At 47.1% G+C, this 12,239-nt stretch overlaps 1 protein-coding gene across 1 annotated transcript; it reads left to right on the top strand.

Moving 5' to 3' along the window:
- Positions 1 to 4,273: 4,273 nt before the first annotated feature.
- LOC135830482 (gamma-2-syntrophin-like) lies at positions 4,274 to 11,995 on the top strand (the record flags this gene model as incomplete). The annotated part of the gene is given in 8 exon segments (XM_065342730.1): positions 4,274 to 4,707; positions 7,449 to 7,613; positions 8,590 to 8,658; positions 9,286 to 9,348; positions 10,292 to 10,349; positions 10,904 to 10,947; positions 11,216 to 11,257; positions 11,941 to 11,995. Coding segments are annotated over 8 exon segments (508 nt in total), but the record flags the coding sequence as incomplete, so codon positions are not given.
- Positions 11,996 to 12,239: the final 244 nt, after the last annotated feature.

Here is a 12,239-nt window from a genome sequence, read left to right as displayed (position 1 = left end):
AATGGAATTCTCCCAAATATGAACACTGCGGTGCATTTTTTGACAGGTGAGGAATAATGAGCACATACCAGGCTGGGTCGTTTTTTTTCCTACCACTGCTTTGCTTGTGGGCACATGTGACCACTGCATTGCATGTGCTGTACACACGTGACATCACAGTAGTAATAGCTATAATTATGCATGCATGTGCAAACATGTGCAACTAGTGCCAGCACAGAAGCTGTTGCGGTCAGAGTCAACGCTGCTCCAGAGCTGATATTCCACTGCATGGTCCTCATCACCTGCGTGTTGTACCCGTGCGTCCAGCATCGGTAACTACGGAGCAGAGCGTTGCATATTTCTCAAACGACTCAAGACCCGTCAAAGTAGTGTCATGAACTGTCATGACTGGTACTACTAGTCTTGCAGCATGCTATGTAATAGCCGAGGCAATACATACAGCAAGTCAAGGCAAGGCGGGCAACTGCATGTACTGCGTCATACTCAGTACATGCCTCGGGTCACGGAGTCGTAGCTACCAGGGAGTAGTACAACGCTTATTGTCATACTTGCCAACCCCTGGCAAACAGTTTCCTTGACACCGATGAGGTTTTCCTTGATTTTGCCCATTTTTCCTTGATCTGCACAAGCATTCGCAAAAATTACAGCATGTACGACAAAACGGACTAGTAAAAGCGCTAACTCTACAGTTCTTGCTCGCTATAGAGCTTCGTTGTGGGCACAGCACTTGTACTTCGAAGTAGCTGCTATGCTCGTGAGCGTTGAAGAACTGAAAATCAACAAAATAGGTGCTGAGGGACATTTTTCGAAAATCCGGTAGATGTTATAACTTTTCCGGTATGCCCGGACGAAAGCGAGTTTTCCTGGATTTTCCCGGAAATTCCGGTAGGGTTGGCAAGTATTATTGTACTACTCCCTGCTTGAAACTACATGTACATGTAGGCAAGCAACACGTGACCATGGACAGCACCCGACTGAACGATGACGTGTGTTTCAACCGCGTTCTGATACTGTAACGTGCGTGATCTAAGGCAATCCCACCGCTGCCACCAATGTAACGTGCGTCGGCGAGGCTAGGAGGCTACTACCCACAGTCAGTCAACTACAGTAACGTATCAGAACTTACTCCGGCACGGCCTGGAGGTTATCTTATATCAAAGTGAAAGTGAACTTGCTCTCTCTCTCTCAGCTCAGCTCTAATCTGAGCTAATCTGATGGTGGCAGAAAAGACAGCAGCTTTTATAGGCAAGCAAAGTATGTATAGCAAAGCAGGCGGCGGTAGGAAAGTAAGGTTAGTAAGCCATTGCAGTGATTACGAAATCATCCTTCTAGTACAAGTTCTAGAATAGTGGAGAAGTAAACCTAGATCATCATTGCTATACAGGTAGATGAAGTGAGCATTGCGTAATATTAACATAATGACTAAGCGAGGTATTCTAGAAGATGAGATATCTATATTATGCAATTTAGTCAGCAACATTACTCATCGGGCATATGACGTGGGAAGTCTGGAATAGTCCGGAACAACATGACATACAAGTCATGTACATGAGTCATGACTGTACCAACTAGTAACTAAAAGGAAGTGATACTAGAATAGAAGTGATGACAGCAGCATGCATGGAAGATCTATGATCTTCTAGAAGCACGGTACTCCTGATCATGCTGATGTAATCAAATCATATGTGAGGTACATGATGTAGGACTTGTCCGAAAGTAGTAACAAGAGTAATTATAAGAGTCATGCAAAGTACTAGTCATGCGTAACTGTAAAGCAGGGATACTACACCCTCCCTTCCTACACTAAATCACGCCCTCGTGATTTGACAGAGAGTTCTATGATGTACATGTATGATGAACAGTACTCACTAGAACTAGAAGGCACCGTCAGTAGGTGGACTGGACAACTAACTTGCATTCACGTACACGTATTCTTGAATCTTGAACAGAGTGCTTGATATTCGGACGAAAGGGTGACAAATGACACTAGTAGTAGTAGTAGTAGTAGCTCGAGCTCAGCAGCAGATCATAGGAGGCGGTGTGAACGTCATAGTAGATAGCGTATTACTTGTAGAGCGTCAACCGGGATATGGCAAATAATATCGGAAATGATAACGTTTTTAGAGTAGACAGAAGAACTGAACTGATAACAAATCAAAAAATAGAAGCACACCAGGTTCTCACTATCTCACGGGGTCAAAAAGGGAATATTGTCCTCCAAACAGGACCGAAAACCACAGTTCACTTGCTGCACAACCCTGGCACAACCTGCCAGCCAAATCGCAGTACCAAGCCGAACTGAGTACACAAGGGCATTCTCACACACATTGTCCCAGGTTAGCTAGGTAGACCGTGGCTCACCATGATCGGACGCCTACCGGACTAAACTGGATTCACTCACTCGCATAAAGGAAGACTGAAGAGAATAGAAAGACTGAAGGAAGACAGGAAAGAGAATGCCATACCTGGAATCAGCTTACATTGGACATGGAGCTTGATCGGTAGAGACGCTGTCCGTCATCGTTTCAGGCTAGGGGGAGACATGGCGGGCGAAGGAGTAGCGGCAACTGACGCATCGGGTTGGGCCATGCTGGTACCAATTTACCGCTGCCATCAATTCTGTAGTGCGGCTGCCATCATTGCAGTACAGATACTAGGTGGGTTCGAATCTAGCAATTATAAAATTGAACCACCGCTGCCATCAATGTAACGTGCGTGATCTAAGGCAATCCCACCGCTGCCACCAATGTAACGTGCGTCGGCGAGGCTAGGAGGCTACTACCCACAGTCAGTCAACTACAGTAACGTATCAGAACTTACTCCGGCACGGCCTGGAGGTTATCTTATATCAAAGTGAAAGTGAACTTGCTCTCTCTCTCTCAGCTCAGCTCTAATCTGAGCTAATCTGATGGTGGCAGAAAAGACAGCAGCTTTTATAGGCAAGCAAAGTATGTATAGCAAAGCAGGCGGCGGTAGGAAAGTAAGGTTAGTAAGCCATTGCAGTGATTACGAAATCATCCTTCTAGTACAAGTTCTAGAATAGTGGAGAAGTAAACCTAGATCATCATTGCTATACAGGTAGATGAAGTGAGCATTGCGTAATATTAACATAATGACTAAGCGAGGTATTCTAGAAGATGAGATATCTATATTATGCAATTTAGTCAGCAACATTACTCATCGGGCATATGACGTGGGAAGTCTGGAATAGTCCGGAACAACATGACATACAAGTCATGTACATGAGTCATGACTGTACCAACTAGTAACTAAAAGGAAGTGATACTAGAATAGAAGTGATGACAGCAGCATGCATGGAAGATCTATGATCTTCTAGAAGCACGGTACTCCTGATCATGCTGATGTAATCAAATCATATGTGAGGTACATGATGTAGGACTTGTCCGAAAGTAGTAACAAGAGTAATTATAAGAGTCATGCAAAGTACTAGTCATGCGTAACTGTAAAGCAGGGATACTACAATACTGCTGAAAGTCGAGCTCATAGCCTGAATGCGGCCCAAGCCAGCCATGAGCCATGTGTGCGACGAGCATGCGGGAGTGAGTCGGCCCTACCCTCCGGCAAAGGCAGGGGCGTCGGAAGCAGTTTAACATTGGTGCGGCGAAAGTGTGAGAGGGGGTCCGGGGGTCCTCCCCCGGGATTTTATTTTTGAAAATTGGGCCTAAAAGGCCATATTTTAATGCTACAGAATAATATGAGAAATAAGAATATGCATGCTGATGACACACCGCATTGTCGATGTAAAACATGGTATCTGTACAAGAGTCGACATGCCATCAACAAGGTTGAAAATGTAAAAAAAAAAAAAACTTCCAAAATTATTGGTGCGGCTTTGGCCGCACCTGCCGCACCGGTTCCGACGCCCCTGAAAGGGCAACTGGATCGAGCAGGGAGCCCGGGATCGAACCCCATTGGTCGTTTCACGTCCCCCCCCCCAGATGCTACTCGACTCCCTGACAAAGACCGCAATTCATGATAATAATGCATCAAACTCTGAAAAGTTAGTTTATTATTCAGGAAAAAAGGGTTCGTCGTGATCATGCTCTGTACTTTTTCTTTTTTTTTTTAAATATTATGTACCTGTGCGGCGGTAGTAGGAGTGTGCATGTGGTAGATCTACATGTACAAAGTCATGCACATGTACTCGTATACTGTGTCCAAGTATGACGAATATTATTAATTTTTTACATGTCAGATCAGACTTTGATTGTGTACAATTATGTACTTTATAGTCAGTTTTCGGTAACAATAATCCTATTGAGCATTGGAAATATATAATTGTTTACCGGTTGAAGTCAGCTTGCCTGCCATGCCAGCAGAATTGTAGGACTAGTAGGAGTTGCTACATCAACCGGCGAAACTGGGGAGAAAACGACCAACACCAACCTGGAGTAAGCTCCGCGTGCGGCAGTGCATGAAGAATGCAGCTCTCCGGCTCCACGCATCGCGGTTGAGAGGTGTGTGCGCTGCTTCAGCCCCAGTCCGTCTCGGGCGTCTTTACTATACGGTATACCTCTCACTCTCAGCTGCCCACCCGTTGTGCACATTGGTCCAGTTAGCCCAGTAGTACAGCATTCCTAACCAACACTCAACAGGAGCTCCTACTGGCCAGCGAGTACTACTACTAGTTTGCTACCGGCGGCAAGGCCGCTACTGAAGTGCCCTGCAAAAAGGATGGCGAAACAGGTAAGCCTCATTGAATGTTGATTGAAACTTTGAAAGACCCAGTCAAGCAGGCGATTTACGTAGATGTACGGCGAGGTCTGGCCTCTGGCTTTGTCTGGAACGCAATGTTGCAATGATATCAATTTCGTGCTCAGCTGCGCTTGAACGTTGCTGATAATAATTGATATCCAGGACCATGTGCTAGGAACTCAAATTTCGCAACGACATGTCTCATGATCGATCGACAAGGGAGACTACTCGTGAATATCGCGGAACACAACATGTAGATCTACTACGTGGAAGATTCTTTGCGAAAAGGGAGCGCTCCCATCGACTACGAACCATACTAGCAGGCGTTATGTAGCGTTGCAGGCATATCGGGCCTTTACATAATCAGGAGTCGTTACCGTCAACAAATATGCCACCACAATAACATGGCTGCTAGGGTGGTTTTGAGACGAGTGTCTGCTGGCATGTATTCGAGTTCTAGTATTGACCGAACTAGCTAGCCTATTCCAGTGCCAAACCGCACAAGACTACAACGATGTGCTAATAAATGGACTTCGTTCCCACAGCGGCATGTATTCTTTCCTCATTTTTGTTAGGACAATCTTCTACTCCACGAAATATGAAACACATCACTGGGCCAGGTGTGATGTGAACCCTTGTGTAACTATCCAGTTCAGTATGTTTTCAAATATTCATTGCAAACAAACACACACACACACACACACACACACCATACAAATTCACGTTATGTGAAAACACCCATGCACCTCAGTGACAGAATGAACCACACCTGGTCCAAGCAGATCAGCCTGACAGTCTGCATAGCATCAGGAGGAGAGTTGAGAGCTGCGTTGCGCCTCTTGTGGGTGCTGTGCGTGTGCCCGATTTCCAGATAGAAGCGCCGCCGTGCGCTGTGCGTGTGCTCTCCATTCACACAATTCACACCACACACCGCAATGCGAGTGAAGCTCTTCTTTGCATACTGTACCAAGATGCCAAGATGCAAGAGTGAAGTGAAGGTTTGCCCGGCACAAAGCGAGCCTGCTGGGAATAATGATTGTACTGTGTCCGCTTGCGGTCCCATGTTTCTTCTGGCACTTCACGTCTCTTCCTGGTAATGTGCTAATTGAGCCCTGTCAATTTGACCACCGTCACGTGCGCAGTAAACTGCTTGCATTGGGAACACTCCAGTGGTACATGCACTAGGCATGTACCCCAGCACCAGACTGCCAGAGGCAGAATGTGCACAACCAATAACACTATGCAGTATGCTAGTACTAGTACTAGCATGCAGCCATCGCTATGAGCAGTGGCAGTAGTTTTGCATCCTTCAAATTCAATACCCGCAGATGCACTGTACTGGTAGTTGATCAAGTGTGCATTGTGAGCAACATGAAGAGTTCACGCAGCACTAGTCTCTCAATCATGATAGTATTCCTATACATGTAGCTACTGTACCCGGAACTGTTGACTACAGGAAGCCTTCCTGGGGTAACTAGGGAACACTGCACAGGAAGAGAACCTCATGGAGGCAATTACAAAAATAAGATAAATCATTAGTTTCAGGAATGCCCGTGATAATGGCCTGCAAGGTGTCTGCATCCTTCATAGAACAAGCAGTGCATAGCATGCAGCAAGATCACTTCCTTTAGAAAAGAAAGAGGTTAAAGTTCTACCACCACTCGGTTTTTTTTTACAGAATACCACAGAACCATCAGATGCTGCACAGCGGGGGCGGTGGCATATTGGATGGAAGTGGGGGCGGGGCAGAAGTAACTCCTCCAGCGACAATAATTTATTGTTCAAAATGGGGCGGGGGGGGGGGGGGCATGTCTGCATATAAAAGCAATTTGCCTGGGTCGTTTGTAGTTTCACGGACATGTACATGTGGCATGTGTTTACACAAGTGCATCACCCAGTTACAAGTCCACAGTGCACTGGTACAGTACATATTTGTATTTGTGCATCTGCTTCTTTCATACCCGAACAGTGCACATGCCGGTACCGGTGTGGCTGGTGTATACGTAGAGTGGTCAGTACCGTCAATGCTGGTTAATCCATGCTGATCAGTGATCACCGGATACTATGAGCTACAATGTAGAATTGCATTGCAGTCTGGTCACGTCCCAAGTGACGTCATGCATTGCGATTGATCAGAGCGATCATATGACTCTGTTCAATGGATCTACTGGTACTGCTTATGGAGGGGTGGCAGTCGCATTTAACTAGCTGTTACAGGTCTATTGTATTTACAGTGGAACATGTCAAAGCCGACCGCTCGGGGGGGGGGGGCCTTACGAATGTGGTCCCCATGTATAGGTGGTCTCCTGATCCAGGGTCATTTGACTGGAAATAACACCCCTTGGTCCTGGTTGTAGTGGTCCTCTTGGACAGGTGGTCGCCTAATGAGGGTGGTGGTCTTCCATGACATGTGTTTGTACTTGTTTGTGTAGCCACTGCACACCAACAACTGGTCAGACACTTGGAGCAAGGCATGTGCAACCTTTTGCTCAGAAAAGACAACCGCAGTGTGTTTTTCTTTTTGTAAATGAAAAGAAACAAGTTTACAGGTGTCAAGGCACACATAATGAAGGCTGTAGTTTGGGACACTCCACTGCACGTCTGCCATGTAGACACACCAAAGTATAAGCCACACTCATCTCCCATCTTTTCCTGATGATCTACTAGCAGTTGAACCTTCAGCTAAACAACACATTTGTCCGTGCCGTTCTGTTTTTTGTTTGTTTCCACAGTCGCGTCACCCAGGTATGCTGTTTATACTTGACAAGGCGTCCAATGACCTCGTGCCCGTGAAAGCGGTCGTCAAGGAGCGTGAGCTGATCTTGCAAGAGCAAGTGCGCTCTAGAAGTGCGGCCGTGCCGATCGGTGACAGTCAGCGACAAACTGCTGCAAGCAAGGTCAGTGTTGTCAGCACTATCGGCCGAGAGAAATTAAGATGGTACGGTCAGCCATCGGAAGTACAATTTACTCGTGTGGGAGGGGTGGCTGAGCCAAACATTTTGGAAATTTAGATCCCAGATCAGTGTAGTATATTGATTCGCGGGGTACCTGGGGCAAAAAGTGGTATGGTCAATACCGTAGTGTGACCGTACCGTGTCCGACGCCCCTGAAGTACTTGTATAGAGAGGATGTGAGGCGACATCATGGCCGCCTTTCGTAGAAGACCGCTTTGTGGTCGGTTCATGCGGGAGCCAGTCAGGCTGGCATTTTTTTCCCCCGCATCCGTAGGAACGTCATCACCCTCACTGATCCAGGGTGTGGGGAAAGTCTGCTCAGTCCTTCCATGTACTAATCCACTAGTATACACATGGGACAGTTCGGGGTATGATCAATATCGCTTGAAGCCAGAGGTTTGCAATCCTGGTGGCATTTACTCGCCTCTTAACCCGGCTTTCACGGACAATCAAAGTGTTTGAAAGCAGACTGGGGCAGTCAGTGAGTGTGTGAAGCGACGTAACTCTTTGTTCGTCTCACCCAATGAGGAAAACGTCTGTATAAGTTAGAGGCATCCCATACTCTACGCAGCTATGTCTGGTGTGTGTGTGTGTGTGTGTGTGTGTGTGTGTGTATGTGTGCGTGTGTGTGCATGTGTGTGAGGGTCGAGAAGGAAGCCCCAGACATCCCGTGCCCCAATTACCGCTGTGACAGAGTGTTCCGTTGTCCTGGTGACCTCAAACGCCGTGCGCCATGCTGCAGATTTCGGGTTTAGAGCCTCAGCATGAGGAAGCCATCGCTATCATTGCTACGGCAATGATCGTTCAAGGTTCAATGTATGTGTGTGTGTGTGTGTGTGTGTGTGTGTGTGTGTGTGTGTGTGTGTGTGTGTGTGTGTGTGTGTGTGTGTGTGTGCATGCATGCGTGTCTGTGTCACAGATCCGCCCCACGTCACCACGCTCAGCCTTTAATACCGCCACGGGTGTCTCTCAGGATATGCCAGAGAGGGTGAGTACAACTACATGTACATATACATGCCCGGAGTATGTCAATTCCCCACCAATGTGGAATTTTGGGATGAGAGATTGCTTGGAGATGACGGCTTACGTGATGGCATTGGATTCATCTAGGCGGCACTGATCAAGCCCACCCACAATACCCTTTTCTCTGTTTCTATCCCACTGCATCCAACTTGTGGATGTCTGCATGTGGGTACAGCGATTCAAAGGTCCTCTCTGCACAGCCATTAGCAATAAGTTAAGACAGCATCCTGTGTGGGCCACCCTGGTCCCAGGGAAATGGCGGTAACACCACTGCTGGACACAACTCGTGTTACAGGGGCGTCGGACGGTATTCTACAATGGTGCCACAATGAAAAGGCAGGGTCCCGGGGCCGTCCCCCAGGAAACATTTAGCAAACTTGGGGACCCAAGTAGCCCGTATTTCGTTCCTCCAGAATTCAAAGGATTAGATCATTGCCGCACTGATTCCGACACCCCTGTGTTATGAACTGTCCTGTCCTGACATTCACGTATGCTTTGGGGTGAAGCTATAAGTGAGTCTATGGAACAGTTCCGGGCATCACTTGATTTGTCCGTGACTGGCACATTTTGCTCGTTCGTGAACTCTGCGCAGGTACCGATGCGCTCCGTCACACTGCGGCCGGAAGGACCATCGGGTCCGGGTATGAGTATCATGGTAGGTTAGGTTGCTTGTCACGGACTGCACCGGTGTGATGTCGTCCAGTGTGCTTATCTTCTTCTGTTGTTTCATTTTAGCTGTAGTAGACAACTGATTGGTCAACCTATTGCATGAATGTTCGATCCCTATGTGTGAGGCAACTGAAGAAACAAAAATAGAAGGATGACCGCATGGCAGCATGAAGATTGACCTTCACAACAGGCCATGCAGTGACACGCCACTGAGACGTGATGATGTGCTGTAGTCTGCATGCAAGCCGCAACAGGGCTTTAGCCACACACGAATGAGGTTTGAGACGACAGCTTATATTGTACCAGGGCACTGCAACCTCGGCTTAGACTGGGTATGCCGTCCTTGAACAGCTTTGTACCCCCCCCCCCCCCCGCCCCCACCTCGCAGAATATGTGCACTACTCTATTGTTCCCTTTCTGCTCACAAGGATTGATTTATGGCTACTGCCAGCCTTGCGAATACCGACCTTCAAGCGTGCACGAGAACAGTGTCGTTATTTGCGAGTTGTATTATTCGCGAGGTTGAAAGTCAAATCCCTACAAAGTAATAGGGGTAATAAAAGAGACAAAGACAACAAAGGAGTAGTAGGTGCTACAAGAGCTGTGCTGGTCAGGCGCAGTGCACTCCTCCGACCATTTCGGTCTCGGAATCGACATGGACTGTGCGGGCCAAGGGGGTATACTATGAATGATAGACTTATTAGTACTGTGCTAAGAAGAAGTACGATGCTGCTCAATAGAATCCAGTGGTCACGGTTACTCTAGTGTGCGCCATGCACCATTTCGCGGCCCAGTATTCGCAGGTCTAGGGCTGCGCAACGCCCCGGTGCGCACTTGAGTGACTCGACTGGATTTCTTTGAGTAGCACTGTACATATTCTGCAAGCGCCTGTCCTGTTTCCTGTGTACTTACTCCACCATGCCTGACAGGGTGGGTCTGAACATGATATGCCGATCGTCATCTCCAAGATCTTCCCTGGACAAGCAGGTACAGTGTGCCGCGCTAAGCTGCTGTGTTGTGCAAGTCATCACATGTGTGTTATGTGCACGTGTGTGTGTGTGTGTGTGTGTGTGTGTGTGTGTGTGTGTGTGTGTGTGTGTGCGTGTGCCTGGGAACATACGTGTACAGGTATTGTGGATATGTGGCTGGGACTTAGTGCAGTGTACATGCAAAATGTGGATATGTGGCTGGGACGATGTGGGGTGGACATACATATTGTGGATATGTGGCTGGGACCATGCGTTTGCATGTATTTGCGAGCATGCAAACCAATATTAGTGCCATCACAGATTAAAGCCGCAGATGGTCTGCAATGCTGATGAGTGTTGATCCTGTGGAGACATTTGATGTGACAAAAATAATGTAATATGTCTTTTTTTCCTTCAATCGACTACACTTTGCATCCCAGCTACATGTACATGTATTAGTGAGATGTGCAGATGTTCAACGGGTACAAGGTGCCTACGGGTATACGCTTCCTGTCTTAGAAGTCTGTATTGGATACTGTATCGGTCCACTCTTGTGTTCCTCCTGTGATGCAGCTGATCGGTGTGGTGACATTCACGAAGGTGATCAGATCGTCGAGGTAGGTTTGCTGCACATTAGACATTAGTTAAAATAGCTCAGATGGTCAGAGCATTGCTCATGACAAGCAAGGTCCCGGGTTCGACTGATCCTTTGAATTTGAAGTTCTCCCAATCCTTTCTAAGTTGAATTAAACTTAGTAAATAAGACGCGGTCTCTCAGCATAGGTGCTCTCCTGTTGAAATGTGATTCCTGAACATAGGTTATATTGCACTGCACATATACGAGTCATGTTTGATGCAGGACTTTCTTTCTCCCCCACTGCACAGATAAACGGAGTGAACGTTGAGTCGACGGAGCATAGAGATGTGGTAAGACCGTGACTCCTAGATTTTAATGGACTCGGATGGAGAACCAAGGATTAATTTATAAAAAAATAAAAGAACCAAGGAACTACAATGTTGTTGCATGAGCTGATTGTTTAGCAACTGGTGGTGTTAGTGGACATTATAGCATATTCAACTTGTAGTTCCTTTGTGCTTTTATTCTGAGATGACATCATCATTTGAGGTGATTGGTTTGCCACTCCATACAAAGCACGTTTGATGATGGCATTCATGTACTTGACCTCTGAAAGGGGAAATGATGGAGGTCTAGTTGAACTATGGCCTCTTCAAAGATCTCCAATGAGGTGTCTGGTCACCCTCCGGCCCTGGCCCGGTGTAGAGCTTCCCATATGTGCATATACATGTACGTGTTCGTGTACAAAATACATGTACATCAGCATGTCTCAGAAATGCGATTGCTTACCTCAGGCCGGTCTGGTTGGATTTTTGAGGGTATGCCTGTCCAGGATGCGCTAGAGTATATTGCCCCCCCCCCCCCCTATTCTCTCTGGACATATTTGGATGGTCGAAGGTGATTTTGTGTACATGAAATTGTATTCATATGTGGTCCTATCTTCATACACACTAGGGCCTTTGAGCATGAAGTAGTGCATCCAGTATAGTCTGATTTGTACTGATGGTGGTGTCGAATGCCATGCTGTATGCAGGTGAACTTGCTGAAATCTGACACGGTCACCATGGTTCTGCGCAAGTATATGCCTGGTAAGAGAGAGAGAGAGAGAGAGAGAGAGAGAGAGAGAGAGAGAGAGAGAGAGAGATAGAGAGAGAGAGAGGGGGGGGGGGGGAGAGAGAGAGAGAGAGAGAGAGAGAGAGAGTGAGAGAGAGAGAGAGAGAGAGAGAGAGAGAGAGAGAGAGAGAGAGAGAGAGAGAGAGAGAGAGAGAGAGAGAGAGAGAGAGAGAGAGAGGGGGGAGAGAGAGAGAGAGAGAGAGAGAGAGATAGAGAGAG

This window comes from Sycon ciliatum, unplaced genomic scaffold (assembly GCF_964019385.1).
Source record: "Sycon ciliatum unplaced genomic scaffold, ocSycCili1.1 SCAFFOLD_536, whole genome shotgun sequence".
Taxonomy (NCBI): domain Eukaryota; kingdom Metazoa; phylum Porifera; class Calcarea; order Leucosolenida; family Sycettidae; genus Sycon; species Sycon ciliatum.
The sequence above is the reverse complement of the archived record's forward strand: the minus strand, read 5'-3'. Positions and strand labels throughout refer to the sequence as shown.